Source organism: Aethina tumida, chromosome 3 (genome assembly GCF_024364675.1).
Source record: "Aethina tumida isolate Nest 87 chromosome 3, icAetTumi1.1, whole genome shotgun sequence".
NCBI lineage: Eukaryota > Metazoa > Arthropoda > Insecta > Coleoptera > Nitidulidae > Aethina > Aethina tumida.
In genome coordinates this window covers 35,158,752-35,182,621 of record NC_065437.1, presented here as the reverse complement: position 1 = coordinate 35,182,621, position 23,870 = coordinate 35,158,752, and the positions used below count along the sequence as shown (strand labels likewise).

Genomic DNA, 23,870 nt, shown 5'->3' with positions numbered 1-23,870 from the left:
AAGTCCATTTCGACACGCCCAAAAACTACCTGCTAAATAAAACAGTGTATTTACAAAAGGTAAATTAATATAAGAGTGACAGAAGGGCTTAGAAATACAACCGTAGATCTTTATCATGTCCGAAGATCATGCCACATTAAATTGAAATAAATTTTAAGGGAGAACTCCCTTCGGTCATTTTTACATTAGATGCATCTTTTGAAAACTAAAAATCGAACCAGAAATATTATTTGTGTTTCTTAATTAAGAAATTCTCATGTTGGGTAATTTTAATATTCAATTTTGAAATAACATATTTTCTTTAAAGGAGTATCTTTTGTAGTACAAAATAATCACCGTTATAATTAATAATTTTCAGTCAATGTTCAACAATTAACAATAGTTTTGAACACACACTAAATTCATCTTTGAGTAAGTTACTGATGAACTTGGGAGAATTTGAGAGTAGGAGTCAATTATATTGATTAATTGTCCCTTGGTAGGTTGTCTGTATGTAATATTTCATCATACAAACGTTAAATCTCTATTGGGTAAAAACTTTTAATTATTCTTCAATCCATCGACTAAACTGGCAAGTGACAATTGTCGTAATCAAATAATTTGCGTTGAGTGCATGTAAGGATTTTTTCAATTGTTATACGTTGAATTTTTTTGTCCTCTTTTAATTTATATGGTGTCCATTTGTTCAACGATTTGATGAAATTACATGAAACTTCTTTTCAATTATGAGTCCAACTCAGTTTAATGACTGTTTTCCAAACATGTTGCACAAGGATTTTGCATTACATTACATTAATTCCATCTTTGGTACAGGTTTCGGGACGATCTTGACGTTGTTCATCTTCAGTGCATTCATTAGAACTTAAATAATATAATTTGCTGTTTTATTTTGTTTCTATTTCACAATGGGGGTGCATCTGTTACTCTGAGTTCATGTGCTTATCACGCATCTAAATTTGTTTATATTACTCTTTACCTCGTGTAAATGGGCTATAGTTGATAATAAAGCTTTCATATAATGAATGCACTTTAATAAACATTTTATTTTAAAATGTTAAAATTTAAAATAAAATGTGTTTGAATAAATACTAAATCAAATCACACTTCCCAGTACCTAATATTATTTTATGAATTTTAGAATTCAAATCGTTTGAGGTGTGCTCAAAATCCAATTAACGTCAAAAAACAGTGACAGTGATTTTCTCGAGAAGTAAATTGACCCTAGTTATGACGAAAATGACCAACTGGGCACTATAACAAGGCCATTTAGACAATTTTATAATGTGTTTACGTGACTGCACCGCATTTTCGGTAACGATTTGACTGAAGACTGCCTTTTGCTGTCATCTGGACTACCTACCCTCGAAATGTGCCCGGGCACCCCGTAATTCTTGAGAGTATAAAAACGCTTTTCACGAACCCGATATTTTTTCGAAGCACGTGCATCATTTGAATGACCTATGGTACCGGCGAACAATTATAATCCCAGCGCAGTTACCTGCCGTGAAAGCGGCCCGGTCCCATTGTGTGGTCGACGTCGTTCGGATAGAAAATTATTACGGCAGACGCTGGCTTAAAGTAATTATCGTTTTGCGGTACGATCGTTTTTATTATGGTTTTAATAGATATGCATTTATATTATGTTAAGTACAGGGAAATCCTGTGGTAATACATGTACTACCCACAAACAAGTAATTTGGAAACATATGTAATAATATGTAGAAATATTATTTTGAACAAGTGGAAAGTTAGTCACATTGTTAAAATGTATATAAACAACTTCGCATTAACCACTTTAATTATAATAATTAATTTTATTGCTTATTTAATTCCCCATATTTACTAACTTAGAGATTTTTAAATTGGTATTTTGTTCCGAAAATCAGGCAGAAAAATAACTTGAAACAGAAATAGGCTTTTTTATCGTAGCAACGAGTAAAATCATGAGGCTCCTTTAATAAATTTATGTCCTTATTTCAGACCTGTGAAAATGTTATCTCACTTCTAATAAATTTTCTCAGACAGACCGAAAAAAAATCTAATTGTGGTCGATTTAAAAAAGGTATTCATAAATCAGGAGTCGGCACCACATGTGTTATGAAAAAGTGTCAGTAATTTTATGGAATAAATTTTAAGTAATGTTTTCTGTAGAATTAGTTACATGTTAGGAGAACTTTCATGGCTCAGAGGGGTAGTATAACATTTAAATTTTTATAAACATCGAGTACATGTAAACAGATTAACAAGTTCGACATCTCTCAAAACTTTAAGCTCAAATATAAACTGCTGAACGTTTAATACAACTTTCAACTATTGATCAGTACAGTTTAATATTAAATTTAAGACTTAGCTATTACAAGGGTTAATCTCGAACTAAATTGAATAAGTCGTTCAAATTATCCTTAATCTTACTATCATAATTCTGACGTTTAGGAAAAGTTATATGTATTAAGAATATATTATTCAGTTCTAAATGGCTACTAAACGGCGAACTTACTTAAGGTTTTTCCAAATATTTTTAGTAAATTTAAAGGCAATTATTGTCGGCAGGTACAATTGTAAGGCGAAAGGGCAAAATTGTTTTTCAGAAATCGAATTTTCAGCTGTACGAACCTTTTGCCCCACTAGATCCTATATTCATAAGATATCGTGGAGCAGCCCAGAGAAAACCGGTTAGAGACCCTTTTTGAAATCCCTATTTGTCATCTCGTTTGCCGTATCCATAGACAAAAACAAACTAAATAAAACACGCGGCGGATGGAGGATTTTGAATACATGAAGCATAGGAACACCGACGTGTAGGTAGAAAAGGGCTGACGGGCCACGTGCCGGTGAACATGTGGCGCGACCAGATTTCCTTTAAGCCCCCACGCTTTTAAGGTGCATCCGAGATAAAACTAATCTTTTCGAGTGAGACATCCGTTTCGGGGGCGCACATGTGTGACGGAACCGCAAGCAAAAAGTTCTCTTAATTAAGTACGTCTAAATTGTTTCAAATCCGTGTAAAAGAATCACATCATTATAATTGTCAGTCCGTTAATTTAAAGAGTAGCTGATTCGATATCAAATTAAGGTCCTTTGAAATATGCAGAGTATTCAGATGATTTTCAACTATGTTCTCGGAATCATTAAAGGCGATAAAACTTTCACAGATTTTACAACCCCATTCTTTGTTCCGGACTTCTTAGAAGTTATAAATTATGCTATTGTCACTGTGTAAAAAGTTACCAAGTTCGTTTCAAGAAAAAAGAAATAAAAGAATGTTTAACGAGTAATTTGCAGCAAACTAGTTTATTAAATAACAGATTAATCATAATCGACCGTTTATTACATCCCATTATCAACACCACACTATTGGCATCTTAATTAGTTACTATTCAGGAAATTGATTTCTAATACCAAAATTACTGTGCAGCGCCGTCCGAGTAAACTGAATCGATTTTATCACGCAAAACCAGTAATTACTTCGAAAACTAGGAAACAAAATTTAAGGATCTCATCTGGTGTAGCAACATCTGCTTCATGAAGGCAGCTGTTTCCTTAAAAACAGGCAATAAAGCTGGGATGTCTCGTTAGTTAAGTTCAGGTGCATGATTTTAAGATTTCATAATTATATTGAAAAAGGTAGTGAATCTGCAAGTGTTCATTTTTGTAAATTATTAGTTCAATTTGAGCACAAATCTTACACATAGAAATATATTAAATCAAATTTGTAACAGTCATTTTCTCCCGAATTATGTAAGGTAAATAATCATATGAATATTTATAAACATGATTGTATTGCCAACACTTGTTCTTTGTAATATTTAAAAACTGTTCATTATTTTAACACATTTCACACAATATATTAATGGTTTGCTGTTGAACAAGTAATATTTTTTGTCGTTTTAAATAATTATTGTATGTAATTACAAAATAAGAATGTAGAAGTGAAACAAACACAATTAATTATCTGTTGTACAACGTTGTTCAAACTATACAAAGCTAAAGAGTTGTACAAAGTACAAAGCAGACGCTCTTGAAATTGAAAAATAGTGGATAAGCAGAAAAGGCGATTACAAACAGTGTAACTGTAATACACGAAAAGTTCAACAAAGGATAAACTAGTAATATTTTCACCAATGTTTCTGTCTTGGATTTCTTTTCTGTTGTAAATGTCGTCACTTGTTTAAGCGACTAGTCACTAATTAATTAAAAATAGCTAATTAAGCAATTGCACGATCGTGTTGAACGTTTGAAAGGTGTGGGAGAATAAATTGACAAGAAACGGCAGCGATTGGTAAATAAAAAATCTACCGGGATGCTCCAGCATTTTATACGGCGATTCGGGCGGTGTGAGAGGAACTTCTTAACAACACAATAAAAAGAGTACATCTTGTTTAGTGAACTCGAGACATTTCGAGTTTATTTGTTGCGGTGAATGAACTGAATTCGAATTTTCGTACTCACCGTTTAAATTCCTGCGGGAGCCGAAGTCTTTTCCGGCCACTGGGCTTATGTTGGGGTTCTCTATTTTCTCCGCCCATTTTCTGAAAAACAATTAAACACACAATAATTATTGTTACGTGCATTTAATTATTACTTAATATTACAAGTACAAAACCAGTTTCACTCTTTCGGGTTTACCAGTTCCAGTGGAAAAACGTCTTTCACAGTTGTTCTCCTTGACGTGATTTTTGGTCTTCCATTTACAAAAATATAGTTTTTTATTTTACATAATTTTAAGCTATTTATTTATGACAATGTACTTTGCGGCTATTCATAAACCGCAACAAGGTTACAAAGCAAAACGAAAACTTGCGAATTAACTTTGCGGCAGATCTTAACTGTAAGCCGAGTATTCGTCGATTGGCCAAAAGTTCATTAAGTTAATTAAAGCCCGAGTGGCCTCCATAAATTGTGCTGCACTTAGCCGCGTCCAGTGAATGAGAATTCACTAAATTGTTGCAAAACGTTAAAGAACCACCATCGATTGGGCTTCGTGCCAGTTTCTAATAGTGATGTTTTCAGAATTTTCACTCACGTACATTATATGAAAATAAGTTATAATTTTGTCAAAATTATCTAAATAGTAGGAAGGTAGTTTAGTCAGAAGGTTAGCGTCTTTACCAAAATATACCGACAAACTTCCGGAAATATTATGCGTTATGTATAATGTATCGTTAACGGTGTCGTGTGATTCGTTACTCGTTACTCTGTGTGCATTTTTATTTTTGTCGTCGTTTAAGCACCGACTAAACAATTAAAAAATCATAGCGTCACCCCGCCCCGTGGTCCATTTCCGTAAGGGCATTCGTCGGTCTCAAAATGTTTACATAGGAGTCCTCAATTTGCGGCTAATTATGGCCGCAAACAATGGAAAGAACGTTTCAATCCGGCCCCGAACATCTTTATTTATTATAGTAATTGTGTGTGCACAGCTTTTGTTCAGACAATCTATGGGACCTGAAGTTGAATTGCTTTTGCAGCTTGCAGAACTTGCGTCATTGTTCTGTTGTGTTGCTAGGAGAATAAGTCAGGAGAGGGTTTAATTACTCCTCGGGTGCTCTACAGGAATGCAATTATGTGTAACTGGTCATACGTCAAGGATAAATTAATATTGAATAATTAGGTATGCAACAAATTTAAGTTATAAAAATAATATATAAAAAAATTTTTCCATCAGTTAATTAAAACATTTACAGCTGATTTTTCACGAGATGGATGAGCAAATATTACACGGACACTCCCTCACAGTATCTTTAATTGTCGTGTACAAAGCGATTCAGTCAAACTACAATTAGACTGACTGGTGATGTGTGAAGTCCAGCAATTAGCAATTAATGGAGATGTCAAGGATACGCACCTAGAATCAGAGATGGGTTCTTCCAGGAGCTGTGGCGTTGAGGACGCTTTGGCTTTGCGGGCGGCGCCCGATATGGGCGATCGGCGGCGGTTATTTTCGTGTAAAGGCTGTAACAATAATGAGGACAATTATAATTTAATGTAAATATTTATGTTTATTATTATTATTATTTCTATAAATTGAACCAGGGTAATAATTATATGTAATTTTTATTTGGTAATTCCAACGTCGATTACTCGAATATCTTGATAACTTGAACTAAATATATGGCACAACTTGCGATAAGTATAAATATACAAAATATAAACTATTTTCTGATGTTCTCTGTCTTATGTCCTAATGGCATTCCCTATTGGGAACAATTCCAAGACCAATTATCGATTAATTAGAATAAAGCCAGAAAACCCTTTACTTTATGGTGTTTACATGGTTACAACATTTTAAATTCTAAAAAAAAGTACATACTAAGTGGTTTCCGATTAAATATCTTAAACACAACTCCTACAACGATAATGCTTATATTTTCCTACTAGACTTCGTGTGAGAAATCCTATACCGACTGGAAAGCCTTTGATCCTATTGAATTTTGTGAGAGACATCATGCATGACAGAGACAGTAAAAGATTCCTACTACTGAGCAAAATTGCACACTTTTACTGTCTTTGTCGTGCATAATGTCTCTCTCAAAATGCAGTCGAATCAAACCCTTTTCGATTGGTATATGAAAATATTCATAAGGATATTCTGGAATGGTTTAAACGTAGCTTTTTTGAAAATGAAAATAAAAATCCTTTCGTCAAATATTAATAATATAATCAATAATATTTACTGTATTATGTATTACATATTTTATATGTTACGAAATGCTATTTTTGATAAGTAGTATACTTTGGCAGCATCTTTTGTAATATCTAGCTTAAATCATATTTATACGATAATACTTTGTATGTATTTTATTTAATTTTTCTAATTTTCTTTATGATTCGAGTTATCGAAGTTTGACTGTATTTTATAGTAGTGCATGTGATGTTGATTAACTCAATTAAAATAATAAAACAGTTAAAATTAAATTTAAAATAAAATAGTGGTATTATTTCCATTATATTAACACAGATATATGAAATTGTGGATAATCGTAATACATCAGGTATAAAAGCCTATTTAAAATTTCATGATTAAAATGCCAGAGTGAAATTGAAATGGTAGGATTAGGTGTGTAATCTGCAACTTTTTACTATTTATACTGTAGCTTTGAAATGTTCACTGTTATTTTGCATCCTCTTTTTAATTATAATCCGATATACGATTCTATTAACTTCATTATTTAAAAATAAAATATAAATTTGAAAAATTTCGAAATTTAAAACAACTAGAGTGAACAGTGTTGCTTATTTACAGTGACAAGTATGTGGCACCATCTATTTTTTAATGCTGTCAAGTTACATTTCCTTCGTACTGTGTCATACCAAAAAAGCTAAACATTGTAGTAAATTACAATTTCAATTTAAAAGCAATTACAAATTTACACGAGAATCGTTTGTTTAAAATATTAACTGCACTGCCAATTTAAAACAAAAACCGTGTCCATTTGTTATTCTTTCTATAAACTGAAAAGTCCATTACGCCGGTCTGTAACGGATAATTTAATATTTTCATTAGAATTCCGTCCGTGAAATTGACATTTTTTTAACGGGCACCACCCGACCAGATAAAAACGAAACTCCCCCGGGGTCCATATGACGTCAACTTAATTCTTCGTTTATGTTTAATTCAATTACGGACGATCGCCTAACGCGAATTCAATTTATTTGCCGGGTTCGATGTTCCGATCGTTATTTGAACACGAATTCGATCTCATCGAAGTCTGTGTGTTGGGTCGGTTTCAATTAAAAAAAGGTCGAGGAAGAAATTTGGGGCGGTTTGAATAATTGAATTATTATAAAAAATGCGTTTTTCACCACAAACTTAAGATAAAGAATAACAACTATGGATCATACACATTTTACTACATTTTTTTGTTGACATTAAGTTCAATAAAATAACTTTGTTATATAATAATTATACTTTCCACATATATAGTTACCATTATTTTCAGATCAGGTAAAGAAGAACTGACTTAAGTGTTTAGAGTTTAGTTTTTAAAAATGTTCAATACTCAAACAACATTTTGATATCTCCCACCACTTCGGAGACATCTTCTAAAATAGACTTGTATTATTATTAATTAAAAATAAAATGTTATTTGTTTAATCTCTGTTTTGACAAACAGTAAAAACTTTCTTCTTGATTTATATTTAAAAATTCGAATTTATTAATTTTTAAATTAAAACCACACTTGCGAAGATAATAATCACATACTAATTTCCTAAACAATTGATCAATATTAAATATACCGAAATTTTTATGAAATTACACTATATCTTAGTTAAAGTTAAATTAAGAGTATGATGTGAATTCTGAACATTTCAGTAAGTTTTTGTTAATCTGATTTGGAAATGGTAATAGGCAAAATAATCTGTTAGAAACACTATGTACATGGAAAAATAAACCTTCATTAAAAATCGACAATATTTATTTTACGTATGCGTAAATATTAAATTTAATATTGGGTTTATAAAACTAAATTTGTTTTTATTGAAAATATGATTTAGTAACTAATAAATAAAGTGTTGTAATTAAATTCATGGACTTAAAAATGTATAAAATAAAAATGATGTAAATAATAATTTAAAATTTAATTGTTATATGTAAAAATTTTAATGCAAACTTAACAAAATAATTGATAATTAATTTTTTAAATAAAATTTTACATAAATTAAAATAACTACACTCATAAAATATATTTTTATGAGCAATTTTATTATATCAGCCGACATAAATAAAATGTTTATTACTCATATAATAACCTCATCTAATCTGTTTTAATGTCACAATCCACAAAATCAAGTCAATAATATAATTTATTAAATAAACTGAATTTTTACCAAATATTTCTAAATATGACTATATTGTAACAATTCCCGAAGAAGAGACTGTTTGATGCTCGATCGAATCGATAACAAAATTCTGGGGATATCATAAAATCGTGAAACTATTACATTATATATTAATGTTTCAAGTGCTTTACAACATGCATAATGCCATGTGAAACGTTTATGTCAAATTAATTTATTTTTAATTTTAATTCAATATGGTTTATTTGACATCATTCATCTATGTGAAAATAATGTTCAATTCAATTTCTGTAAAAAATCGTTAACATGTCTGAAATTGTTGCCGTTGGTTTGAATGCAAGCTCGAATCCAAATCACATGACTGTATGATCCGCTCACACAGTTCTTCAATACTTCAGATAAATTGAAGAGTAAGTAAATGACAATTCTAATGATATTAAAGTGAAAATTATAATGAACTAAATACAAATCCGCATTCGATTTAGTGTTATTGGTTATATTATAATTAAATTATTATTTAATTTATTATGAGATACAAAAAAAGATTTAGTTAAAATTTTAAGATTGGTTGATTGACTTTTTTATAAAATGCGTGGGAGGTATGAACCACTAGTTTATAATGACATTTTTTCTATGAAGTCCCACAGCTTGAAAAAATAACACGCTTATAATCATTTTCCTGTGATGATGACTCGTCGAGTCTCGGGTTTGTCCAAACGAGAGAGGCCATGAAAGAATTTGAATATTTAAAATTTAATACATTAATCAAGATTTATAAGGAAATTAATTAAAAGTTTTATGTAGGTAAAAGTTTTTATTAATTTTGTAAAATTTATTGGAATTTGTGAGATGTCCAATTCAAGTATTAATAAGAATAATTTTTTGTGAGTTTCATTAGGTTTCAAACAAGTGGAAACTAAATGTATAAACTCTATTTTGTGAATTTAAATACATTCTGTTGTTTCGCACTATAAAATGACCAAAAGAAGATTTTCTTCTCAATTATTTACTACTATAATTGCAACTGGAATCACGGTAAATCTGTCTACTATCAGAAGAAGGTTCCATGAAGATGGTCCAGAATTATTAAATATAGTATATAAATATCCATTCATATTTAAATATTGTTGTTTGATTTATTTTTATTGATAGATTTGTATATTTACAATTTTTTAGATCGCACCGTAATAACTTGCATGAATATTTAAAAAAATGGCGAATGCACCGCATTCACCATAATTTGAAATGGTCAGTATAATCAAATTAAAATGCTTAAATGAGGATAATTTGTTTACTTTATAATAAATTATTTATAATCGTGAATGCTTCCATTATAAACTAGAAGAATGCATCTATCTATGTTAATATTGCGTTTTAGGTGTCTGGTTTAGACCATGGCGGGGGCCGAAACTGCCCCATTAATTATTGCCGGGCTAGCATACAAAACTAACCGAGTTACTTAAAGCTTTTGAATAATACACCCGGTTTGCAGAATATAGACATTGTCTGACACGTCGTTCAATATTGAATGAACCAGGCCACATTAAACATTATGCTACGTAGTACGTGTACATCGGAGCGAACTATCTTCAAACTCTCGATATAATTTCCAACATGTAGTGTTAATTGCGTGTGTGATACTTACATACATGCAACCGACGTGCATGTTTTAGTTATTAATTAGATGATCAACAAATCTATGCACAGAGAATATTAATTTATGTAAATAATGGATGCAGAAGATGGAACATATCTGTCTGCGATTTTTCCACTTTTCGAATTTAATTTAAAAAGATAGATTGCCTCGATATTTCGTGGAATTTGACAGAACTAATTTTACTAGACGTGCACGATAAATTGGTCGAATATTATAAAATATTTTATCACCTATTTCAAGTGTAATTATTTATTTAATTTGATAGGGCAATAATTTATAGAATAGTTACAATTTTCATAATTAGAGCAATATTAGTTCAATTGTTCCAATAAATCAATGTGTGTTTGTTGTTTATTGATAACAATGTACATAATGGGCAACAATGGCTACTCAACATGCCAACAGAATCAAATTTAAATTAATTAATTACTCGCACGCCCTAATGCACTGGTTAACGATGTTTTCGCTGTCATCAGACCGCAAAATTTAACACTTGCCGGCAACGCAAATGTGTTCACAACTTCATAACTGACTAAAGAGTAACTTGAGCAAACTTTGGGTGCAAAATCATTACAAGTGACCGATGTCATTACAGTAAGGTAGTAAAAAATTTAGTAAATATTGGACTTGGGAAATACCCATTTACCACATACAAAATTTCAAAGTTGATAAACTTTTTTTTGATTAATCGTCCTAATTAGTTACACGAATCTACTGTTGATTATCGGTGTATCGGAACATCCTCTATAAATTTAAACTTATATATTACCATATTATGTTTATGAAAGTAATGATATTGTAAAAGAACTAATTTTTGTATTAAAAGATTATTTTTTTTAATTTGTAATAACATACTTGACAATAAGTAAACAGTCAAACAACTTTAAAATATTTAGTTATATTATGAGACCAAATAACTTTATTTATCTGTATTAATTATGTAAAATGAACTCTGGTTAATAATATATTAAGACACACTTTCTAAAAATATATAGCAGTTATTGTTTCCAACACTTTTGTACTATTGTTTTAACCTAAATTCTTTTGGGTGGGCATACAAACTGTATTATTTGTTATAAATGGCTTGGAACTTGATAAAAAGTTCTACACGGTAAATGTAACGAAGTTTGTTATATCTAGAAGAAAATGCCTTGAAACGTACGTGAATTATTCAGGAGATTCCAGCAGTTGAATGGAGGTCGATGATTGACAAGTGGCTTTCGTTCTTAAATACGATCCCGGGTTCATTATAATGGACACCGCGTAGTCCTTTTATTGTGTACGTCGCGATTTACAATTTATTTTAGACAAACATTATTTACATACCAAACTAATTACAGACAATGAAAAGAGAAATTTGGTCCGAGATATTGTCATTTGGGAAGACCATATCTAGTGGTAAAAAATAAATGGAAAGACAAATCTATTCGGAAAGTGGGCGGTAAAAGGTAAAGCATCGTTAAAATGTAATTTGTTCGGATAAAGTTTTTACTGTGCCATATTAAATGTAAATGCATTACGTGAACCTTAGATAAGAAACTGAGATGGAGCTAACACATTTTGTACGTTTCGCCACGTCCTGACCTAGATAACTGAGGAACACACCTAAATCGTGTGTTCGTACATACTTTGTAATTAAAGTTCAACCGAAATGAACTTAATATACTAAGTTTTTAACGACCATCATATTATACAATTTCGGGACTCTCGGCTGCAGATTAAGTTATACACATTATTGTTAATTGGTGTACAAATATGAGCGCTTAATTGCAACCAATGTATTATAGTTTAAAACTCATTTCCCTCTATTAACGTATAGTTTGACGTGTTAAATCTAAATAATTATATTTTAATATCTCAGTAATATTAAAATAATATAATTATTATAAAATATTTATTAAATTAAGAACTAATTTTGTTTATTTAAAAGGATTGTCATTCAGCTAATATTATTACAATGATATAATAATTGATATGTATCCAATTAATATAATTAATGAATAAATTAAAATTTATTAATATGAAATTATTTAATAATTAAACTTATGAAATAATTTGGAAAACAAATATATTTGTTCTTTTTTTTTTAATATTTTTATGTTTCTTTCCCTGTTTCAATATATGTTGAATTAATCTTCATCCCATATTTACTTCAATTTAATTAAGTTCTCAAAAAATTATAACTCTAAATATTCAAGTTTTAAAGTTAGAATTAGAAAAAATCTCAAATTGAAAAATATGTTCATGTTCCTCATTTATTTTTAAATAAAATTTATAATAATTTTATTTCACTTAATATAAAAATATTTTTAGTAACTTACTCATAAAATCTTGTTTATAATAATCTTGATAGTTTGTGGTTATCTTTGTTAATTAGAGTATTGTTAATTGTTAAGAGTATTAGTATAATAATAATATAAGTATAGTATTATTAATATAAAATTCCTGTATTGAAAAATAAGATAATTTGTAATATTTTTGACAGTATATTTCTTAGACTACTTAATCATAAAAATAAATATATAATATAATATGAATACGCATAATTTTAGATATTATTTTTTTCTTTCATTGGATACTTAATTCACCACTGAATTGATCTTGCCTAAAAAATTACTTGTAAGTGTTGGCACATTTAAATTGTAAAGAATGAAAATATGTACTTATAGACAAAATGTCTAGTTTTTTGGCTCAAAACCAAAACCTACAGGGTAATTTTTTAGGCATGAAAATATATATTTTAATAGTATATAATAATTATTTTTAAAATTCTAATAAAGTTTGTAGTTCAGTCAATTATGAAGACTTAATTGAAATGAAAATAATTAATTAATGAGAAAATAAAAACATTAACATATTAACTTACACAATGAAAATATAAGACCATCGTATTAAAATCCCTTAGGTAACAGAACAGTCACATTTTCACACGAACTAAGATAAACCAAAGACTTCATTGAGACAAAGTAACATAGTACGTCCGGTACAGAACAACTGACAGTGACGAACTACGTCGACACGGTCTTACACCATGCATGCTCAACTCCTTATGTATTTGGGTAAGTAGTGAATTACGTGTCTGCAATGGTAAATTTAATGGTGTAGAGACTGTCTAAGAGGCCAATTAAAGAGGCTCGCGTTTGAAGAGCCTTTTATTTGTTTTAACACAAATTGGTGCAACGAATTTAATCAGGTAACGAGACGCTAAATTAATTTACGTGTACTTATGCGATAATTGCTCAAAAGCAGTTTATAAACTTATTAATTAACGACATTTAACTTGCCTTTAACAAGTTTTATTGTGTCATTTAGTAAGTGTTTTATTATTACAGAAGGTAATTAATTAGATTCATAATTAAACATTTATGAATATCTATTTAAAAGTAGAAATTGCTAAAATTCTGTTTACCCACCAATATAAAATTTAACTCTAGTCTTGACTATTAAAGGACAATGCGCCTTTATTGAAAATCGAAGCTGCAAAACGTTCCGGCCTTTGTTTATTACATATTTCGTAACGTCTGCAAGTCACGACGGCAGTTGAATAATGAAACGGATCAATTGCCGTCCGATGGAACAACCGAAACACGGATTGCAGCCGGCCATTTCTAGAGTCGGTTCGAGTGAATTGTGTCCTGCGTCTGACACAGCCGGTCACATTTTCCTGACACGACGATCAAATATATGCGCTCGTATGCTACGTCGGACATGTTTCAGTGTTTCAGGTCCTGCCATGCTAATTACTATTCGCGTGCACGGTTATTAATATAAATTCGTTTTGCGGCTAATTTGTTAAAGTGTTTAATGACCTTTTACATGGGCAAACCATTAAGGGAATTATGTAAATGGCCAATGGGAGTATTTTTGTGATAGAAATGTTCCAGCTAGCTAATTAGGTTAGTTCGATATCATATTGCTAAATCGCTGAACTCGTTACATTGATTTAAAGCAGATTTTGTTTGATACAATTTTGCACAAAAGTAAATAAAGTTAGGGATAAATTCAAAATGGCTAATTAAATCAAATCTATATTTTGTATTGATTGATTAAATTTAATCATATGAATTGGTAATTTAATATAAAAAAGTTTAATATATACATATATTTTCACTTATTTTTATGATAATTTAGGGAAGCCGGATAGGAAAATCATATCTTTTTTTGTTTCATTTGGGACCTTCACTAAGGTAATGAAAAATTTGTGTTTTTAGGTTTATTCAATGCGTCATCCAGAGTAAATGTAAGTTCGACGTCCGAATTGAGTAATGTTTCGTTAGAAAGCTGAGTTACAATTGCAGAAAATTCAAAAGTGTATATTTTGAGCTTTTTATGGGACAATTTTGACCCAAAAGCTAACATTTTATACTCCAAAATTAATAGATATTTTATTTCAATTTTAAGTAAGTTTGTGGTAAGTTACTCGTTGCAATTATACGTTAAATCTATCGAATTTGAAATTGTCACAATTTAAGAAGGTGCTGAATTCAAATTGTGATCAGATGTGATAAGATATAAGAACAGAAAGAGATATCACAGCTTCAGGGACTGATAAAAGTCGAAGTTCTATAAATATAGATATATAGCAGTGAATTTGAATATGCTTCTTGTTGTTAGGTGAAACCTTTTACCTCTTTAACCTCTTTTATGTGGAAAAAAACAAATATTTGAATAGAAAATTAAGCTCAGCTATCCACTGGGTATCGTATTTTGTGTATCATTGTTGAACTTATGTGTAATTGAGAACTTTGTAAAAATTGTTAAAACACAATAGTTTTTAATGGTTTCTGAATCTGGACAGTATAATTTGTATACCAATTGAGTTGTACTTTTGAAGTAATCTTAACAATTCTCTGGACTGCTTGTAAATATCATATTTTCAAGAAGCCTATTTAAATATACCACGTCTACCATTGAAGTTACAGAGAATTACAGTTTTTCATCGGTTTATATGAATGAAAAATATTGAGATTAATACTAAACTGAGTTCAATCATAATATTTTCTTTTTTTTTATTGTCTTTTGACATTTGAAGTTAAAGTTCACGCGAAGAAGAAACAAACCTCTCTAAGTAGAAGTTTCAAATCACGTGTTATCAACATAATAATAATTTTTTTTTCATTCAAATATGACTTATAAACTTCAACCTTTTGAAGGGAATTACATTTTTAATTTATTTTCATTTCATCAAATAAAGAAATTTCTTGACTTAAGTAGTGGAAAATTGAATGTCAACATCAAATTACGAATTTAAATTGTTAAAGTGATAAAATATTGATCAAATTTGAACTTTCTACAGATGTAACTCAATTATTTTTCTTCGATCGAAATCAGTAAGGTATTAACCAATTGGACGTTGCTTTATGTAAATTAATAAACGAAGAATATAAATACATTGGCCGAGTTCAACTTGCGTGAATTATCCCAAAAGTTAAAATTTGTAAAACAATTATAATTAGACAGAATCTTATATTTAAGTATTAATATTTTGTCTTAAAATAATTCATGATTATTTTACATTTATTATTATTTTAAATTTATAAGTAATCGTTCATTTAAAAACTTTATATTAACATTATTAATGCAATTTAACTCATCCAACAAACTCCTAGAACTGTTGAGAAATGTATGAATTATTGATAACCACATAGAAGTCATAAGAACACGTATAAAAATAAATATGGCTACTCACTGTGACTGGTGCAGTATGTGAAACTTCCGGAGTGGGTACTTTACGTTGACATCCTGGCGACGATCCAAGACTTTCGGTTCCTCGTCTTCTTAGTGGAGTCTGGGATCTGCGAAAAGAAATTCATTTTGAAATCATGTCCGTTCGAAATTGAGTATGAAATAACCGATTTCCGTAAACGATACTTTGAAATAATAAAAAGTTACATAAAATTAAAATAATTTAAACATTACAACGTGGGAAAAATCAATACAGATTATATCCATGTTGAAGCGATCACTGTGGCGCATTAAAAAGCATAACTTCATCATTTATTAAAACTAATTAAAAACAAACAAACATATTGATTTTCATTGTCTGGTTTAGTACAATAAATCATTGTGTGGCTCACTAATAATCACTTATTAATAATGTTACAACACAATTATAAATTTTGTATCCATTAACGAAACATATAATGTGGTAAATGTAAAGGATTGATGAAAACATGAACTTTATTAGTCAACTTATAGAAATTTCATTGAAAAGTTAAGTTTATTGCATATGGTCGAAAATTACAAATTGAATTTACACAAATGACGTGAAAATGTATGAGCCCACTCATAAAAGCGTTCGTTCAAATGCAAACATGCAATTTAGTTCGGTAAAGTTATTTATTCCAAAAGAAAAATGGCAAACGAGAAATTAATGACGAGAAATGTATTATGCAAAATCAAATTTCAATTTAGGTTAAAACGAAAAATTTGAATTTGGTATTTGACAAAGTTGGTCGTATAAAATTTAAATGAAATGTTTCTTTAAACCACCAGCTTGATTAAAATTTTATAATTCAATCAGAGTATCTCGATGAGAAATTGATGTACTTTAATTCCATTATTTTATATTTATTCAATCAAAAATTGAATTTACACCACGACTGAATATTCTACATTTTGGATCTCAGTAATATTTTTAACGTAGCGAAATAAAATATTAAAAAGCAATTTTCCTAAAAGCAATGTTTCTCAAGTTAAATTAAGGTTAGATAAAAGACAAGAAGCAACACAATATATCGACACCCAAAAGCTCACCACTCTAAGAAAATTGATTGTATCAAGTGGCAGGGAAAATGAGTGACACGTTCTAACCGTTTTCAAAACGGAATTGACTGGATCTTGTTACCATCACGTATTTTATCATGTTTGTTTGGCGCCGCGATATAAATGTTGTATGTAGGTATATTTAGTTAGTCTCAAATTAATTTCAGCGGTTAATTTTAGATTCGAATTTAAAGCTAATAATTAAAGTCGCCCATAAATACAAGCACTATTTATTGAACAAACACCATTAGTACACAATAGTAGATACTAAACTGATAAGTTTGTTAAATATGTAAAAATTGACGTGTATACAAAGTTTTTCTCCCTAACAACTTTGTTCCCCATCGAGTGGAACAATTCGAAGACTTCCAGGGAGCCTAACACTACGCTTTCCTCTCGAGATTCAAAGCGGAATTAAATTCAATTTTCCCGTAACTAAATAAACGATGCATTCAAGGGTATGATTTAAAAAATGTCCAAACCTTGTTCGACTTAAGATAAACGGCGCCCCTTTTAATTTATCTCGCACAGTTTGCTTTTCTTTTGTATAACAATAACTCTTGATTCTTTATATTTTAGAGCGATTCAATTGAGTTTTCGTGTAGTCGAAGGAAATTCAGTTCAATTTTAAATTAAATGTACATATAGTATAGTATACACAGCACCTCTTTTGCATCAATAATAGAACTTTTAAACCAATAATAAAACTAAACCATCAAATTCTTTTGAAAATTAAAAAACAAAATTAATTAAAATTAAAAAAAAAGAATATTCACCACTACATTTTTGCAATAAGTAGTTAGTGGGTCTCTTCTTCCTCTGCGAACAGTTTCCACCATACTCAAAATTAATGAACTAATAAATTCTTTATTCATGGCTCGACATTGTTCTCTAAACGCACTAGTAACCTCTTTTAAACGTTGAGGTCGGTGGTTTTGAGTGTAAATTTGTATTTGAAGACCATATACCAAATAATTGAGAAAAAAGAATAATAATTGGTTGAATAACCAAATTATGTATTGTCCAGCATTCATTATTTCTCGGTTCTTGCTATCTCTCAACATGTTCACGTAATGTTCAAATACGGTTCTCCAGGTGATATAATGTGTACCTAACAAACAATTACATTATTATTTGGCTTAGGTCCATAGGCGGTGAACGTTTTTGGTCCTCTGCGAGCAACCAGATGCTCTCTGACACTAAGACCACGTTCTGATTTTCAGTGATTCTAATGTCTGCGAGTTTGCCGATAACCATTACTTGTGCTATATTTTGCGAGATTTCTATATTATTATATAGTTATTGATTCTGATTGCCATGTTCCAAAATTACAATAATAACACACAAAATAACAGAATAAAATGTGTTTGTATCAACAAAATGCGATTTTTGGAGTTCAAAATTTTACAAGAAAAGGAATGATTTTATATCTATTAAATAAATAATAAAAAAGTAAAATACACTGAATATGTTGTCCTAGACATGCAAATATTCAAATAATATTACTTGTCAAAAAAAATATATTGAAAATATTTTTAAATCTGTTTAATCAAGGAAATTCAAATTATCTACTTCAAAGAATGAGCAGTGTACGCGTATATATTAAAAATATATGGTATTTAAGTTTTTAATTAAATAGTTTATTTGAGTATCCCACGCTTTAGTTTTCAATTATTCAAACTACTTCAAACTTAATGAACGTCGTCTTTAAAATTATCTGTAACTGAATAATTAAATGTGGATTTTAATTTCTTATAAGCAATTATAAAGGTTTTCAATTTAGTTGAAATAAAATTGAAGGAAATTCTGAAGTTTTTGTTACTTCCCACTGGAGTCCTTTTTTATTTTAGCAATTAGCAATATTTAAGGTTGCCATGGGAAAAAAAGTTAATTATTCTCATTTTTCACATTTTCAACGATTTAATTGACTCATTAAGCGGGAATTAATTGACGGAGATAATATTTTTGGTGCAATGAATTGAAATGAAAAATACACAAAACATTTTTTCCTTATTGAAAATTATTGGAAAAGTCCTGATTTGAGATAATTTGTATTGTGAGTATGAATCGAATAATTAGAAACTATTACAAGACAACTTTATGTTAGTTGTTTTTAGTTATTGTGGTTGTATTAGAACGTTGGAAGGTAGAAAATAATTTGATTTCCAAACTCAGTTACAAATGGACAAGAAATTATGCGCAAGTTTCGGGGGCATTTAGTTCGACAGCAAGAGGTATTTGACTGCCGGAGTTAATAGCGTAATTATTCATGATAGCTCGTAATCTAATTCCTATTGCCACCATCTCAAACATTTCTATGAAATACGTCGGTTTTCCTGACACACGATCCTCCAGGTACATCAGTGAATATTACATCAATGCACAGTTATAAACCTGAATAATTTGGTGGTTGGATGATTCTGAGGATTAATTAAACCATTAGGGCATGTGTTTATTAATACGTTAGACAAAGTAACAGGGAAATTAAAATTGGTACATAGTTTACTGAAATATAAATTATTTATGTTAATTCTCCATTAAAGACTGGCAAAGTTTAAATTGATCCATTCCAGTGAGATCACATTTATGTTAGCAACTATCAAACGCGATATTTACCAGTTCGCCGACAATTTGCACCACTTTTGGAGTAAGTTTGTTTGTAATTTTGAATTAAAAGCCATTAATCACTTTATATAAACACCTCTTACTTCTATATATTAATCAGAAATCTGTCACAACTTTTTACATAGATATAACAAAAACATAGTGTAATTAATCATTGAGATCAAGATATACATACATACACTTTTATTGATAATATTTATTTGGAAAGGAAGCAGATGTCTTTGAGCTGTATTTTATGAAATAAACGAGATAAAACTTAACACTTCTTGTTAGACAGCTGCCAACTTGTTCCATGATGATACAGAAGACAATGTTGAAAGTTTATAATTAATTATCATATTAATTCAGTATCTAAGTTGTGAGATGACATTCATTACTTTTTTACATTGTCTGTCGTCAAATGTAATTTAGAAAATCCTTTTCTTAAAATGAACTTAACATTATTAGAAATTACTGCTATAAAATTTTTAATATTTTACAGTTGTCCATTTATCTTGCCTAGTCGTTCTTCGCAATCGCTGGAATTGCTTAAATCTATTTAAAGGGTTTAATTCAATTTGGAAAATCAAATCTACAGTCAAGGCCAATTAGACGACATTTAAGATTTCATAGACGTATAAAAACAAAAGTCGTTCAACGTTATAATTTACCATATTTGAAATTATGGAAATCCTCATTTAATTGTCGGTTTTTGATGAATCTTAAATTATCCTTGCATATTAAAAATTAATCTTCTCAGACCCATTTTTGCCTGTTTTCAGCAACTCGGGAGAAAGGTTCCTATACATAATTTATAAATATTTCGATTCTTATTTTTCAAGCTACCCATGCGAAGCTGTCTACTTCTTTTATATAAAGTACAAACATCAATTTATACAAATTTTGTATGTTTAAAACTATAATTAATCATTTTCCCTGTTTTGCAGACAATTAATATTATATGCATTATGCTAAACATACTCGAGTTTGTATATAACTTGTGTAATTCATTTCGAAGACCGCTGAAACATGAATAAAGTAAGTTTCCTGTTCGATTTTAATAGCAGAGAACATTAATCAAGTCGAGATTTATTTATCGAAACGGGATCCCGGGGGCACTGAAAGAAGAAAAATGTCCTCATTTAAATTTTTGTGATAAAATACAAAATAACTCAATATTTCAAGGCTTAAGTTGTCAAAATTTGAGCGCTGATCAATTAAATTAATTAACGCTGATGCATTAGTACTACACGTTTGATAGCAGCAAGCCGTACGGCTTTCTGCATTGCTCATTACTGTCCGGCTATAATAGTAATAACAGAATACGTACAGGATTAATTATTTAACATCGATCCATTAGGTCCCGGGCCAAATTGTTATTGTAACTAATGGTGGTAACTAAGCAGTTAAATGTTTAATACACTAGTGAATTATTGAAATTCTTTGCCAAAGTTAAAGATACAATTATCCAAAATGATATGAAGCTAACTAGGTTAACTAACTGTTACACAAACTCTGGTTATGTACTCTGGCTGCCACACAATTGTAAAACTCCTCTATTCTCTTTAAAGTTACACAAAAAACGACACTAAAACACAACGACCCTTAACCATGATACACTTGCGTATCCCGCGTGCCCCACAGAAATCATTATACTCTGCGAGCACACGACGCCCCGTAAAAACAAACTCTTAAATTGGAATTTATTATGTTATTTGTGAAGAACAGGAAGTGGAATGGTTGAGGATTTGTGCAGAATGTAAAGCAGCAGATTGGTATAATCCCGGGCCTCGGGGAAAAGTTTCTTATTTGTGCAAGGAATCGAACTCGGAGAGTGGCGACCTCCACCTTAGCCGTTCCACGGTGGATAACGAATCATGCCGGCACGTGGGACTGATATTAGCCCGATGGAATATGCATTGGAATGATCGTTTTCGATGATTTATGGAAATAAATTTGTCGCAGTAGTGTTCGTATTATGAAATCGTGTTCGCTTAATTCGAATGACACATCGTCTTGCCAGATTGCGCCATGTCATACGAACTTCGCACGTGCTGCAATTATTTACCTTTACTTCCTCTGTTTCGTACAAGTTTGGACCCATTATTCAAAATTGTTTTATGATTTTTCCAATGTATTTAGTTAAGCAAAAATTGAAGGATCAAAATCCACTGAACAAGCGACAAAGGTATTGCTAAATAAACCGTCTCGCGTAAGAGACGGGGTCTTTCAAAGGCGTTCAATCAAGTGGCATCGTTTCTCTAGCAGCATTGTAAATCTTCCTAAGAAAAACCGATGAAAAACCGCAGAACGGCGCAATAAATAACCCTTTAATTTCCAGGTCGTGTCGAGAACGAAGCGGTTAATTTAAAACTCCATAAAGCGAAGAGAAAAACCTTGAACTGACTACTTGTTGTGGGTTTTAAACAAAGCGTTCAATATTACGGTCCTTTTGACACAATGGGGTCACTTGCCATTTTAACAATTTAAAATTTTTAAATCGCAAAAGGTCGGTAAATTAATTTTACAGATTAACGCTCGATTTTTAGTCTAACTTAAACGTATACACGACGTTAATTGGTGCATAATTACGGCAGATGCTGTTCGCTCACTATTAATTAAACCATCGTTTTATCTCGCCGACTCCCCTACGAAATCTCTTTGAATCGGTGCCTCTTAACTTACAACATAAGGAGTGTCGTCAGTTATCTTTACATTCAAGAAAGCAAGATCCGTAAGTCTGCCAGTCACTCGTTCAGAAATTACATTAATTTTCATAAATGGACCGTTTATATAAACGTAAGATTTTCTTAAAAGAAACCGTCACAATAAAAACCCCCGTGTGAAAGACAGTTCTATCGCGGAAGTAAATCCGAATAACGTTGTTGTAAATCTCTAGGAAGGAAAGTAATGAAAAATCACGAGGCGAACGTAATAAACAATATCTTAATTTAGGCCCCATTCGTGAGCTAAGCCACGAACTCGAAGCTTCCTAAAGGAAACCCGCAAACGTGGCAGATTAAAACATCGACTGACCAACATTTCTAATTTTCTCAATTAAACTAAAAAGTAGAACACGCATGTAAAGAGTAAACCACTCTCGGTTTCAGTTGGGGTATTTCGTTAGCGGTAATAGTAACGTGACCTTTTTGCATCAATTAACATCAAGAGACTAATTGTTCTATAATTATTACGTAGGATGTTGTTCTCTTATTTTAAGTAAATTCAATGTTTTGTAACAAAAGTAGATAGACTTTGTGAAGCTCCATTAACAAAATCTTGTAGTTAGAGTAGACAATTTTTTCCTGAAGCAATTAGTTCCCAACTTTGGCACAATCGTGTTTAAATTTTTAATGTATCCTAAAATGAAATTCTACATTTTAACGTAACAACTTAGTTAACTCAGTATTGATAAAGTAGCGTAGATTCTGGTGTTTTTTCTTCTTTTTCTCGTCTTATTTTCTACGCCACTGAATATTTTTAAAACTATTAAGTTTTTCATATTTTTGTATAGATTAGAAGCAAAAAGGTACTCTTGATTAATTTTGATCATCACAGCCGTTTTATAGATATTTCAGTTTTAATGTTTGAAGTTGAAATGATTTACAAAATTAAGCACGTATGCTAGTCTCAGAGTGCATTTTTGTTGGTATGTCCATTTGTTATTTGTAATTAACTAACTCGTCAAACATTAAAACTGAAATATTTCAAGAACGGCAGCCATAATTGTTACATATTTTTACAGTTATATAAAAAATATATAAAACTTAAATTTTTTTCAGCATTTACTTAATATTAATTAATTAAATTAATTAAATTCCACAAAATTACTATAATACTACGAAGTTAAAATTAAAAAAATGGCAGTTACCTAAAAATATTATATAGTAATATTATATATGAGTAAATAAAATTAAATTTATAATTTGATAAAAAATTCCAAAACTCAAACATTTAGATATTTTTAAATATATTTTTTGAAATTAAAATGTCTTAAAATTAATTAATTATAGAATATATGTATAAAATATAAATTAAAAATAAT

General features: G+C 30.2%; 1 protein-coding gene across 3 annotated transcripts in view; it reads right to left on the bottom strand.

The window, feature by feature from the left end:
* LOC109604696 (serine/arginine repetitive matrix protein 2) overlaps window positions 1-23,870 on the bottom strand; it is a 135,744-nt gene that overhangs the window by 14,785 nt on the left and 97,089 nt on the right. For all 3 annotated transcript variants that reach the window (XM_049965653.1, XM_049965654.1, XM_049965655.1), the window contains 3 exons: window positions 16,146-16,251; window positions 5,846-5,952; window positions 4,450-4,529 (listed from right to left, as the gene is read on the bottom strand). In XM_049965653.1, coding sequence (XP_049821610.1) covers window positions 4,450-4,529; window positions 5,846-5,952; window positions 16,146-16,251 — 293 coding nt within the window. The remainder of the gene's footprint in view (window positions 1-4,449; window positions 4,530-5,845; window positions 5,953-16,145; window positions 16,252-23,870) is intronic.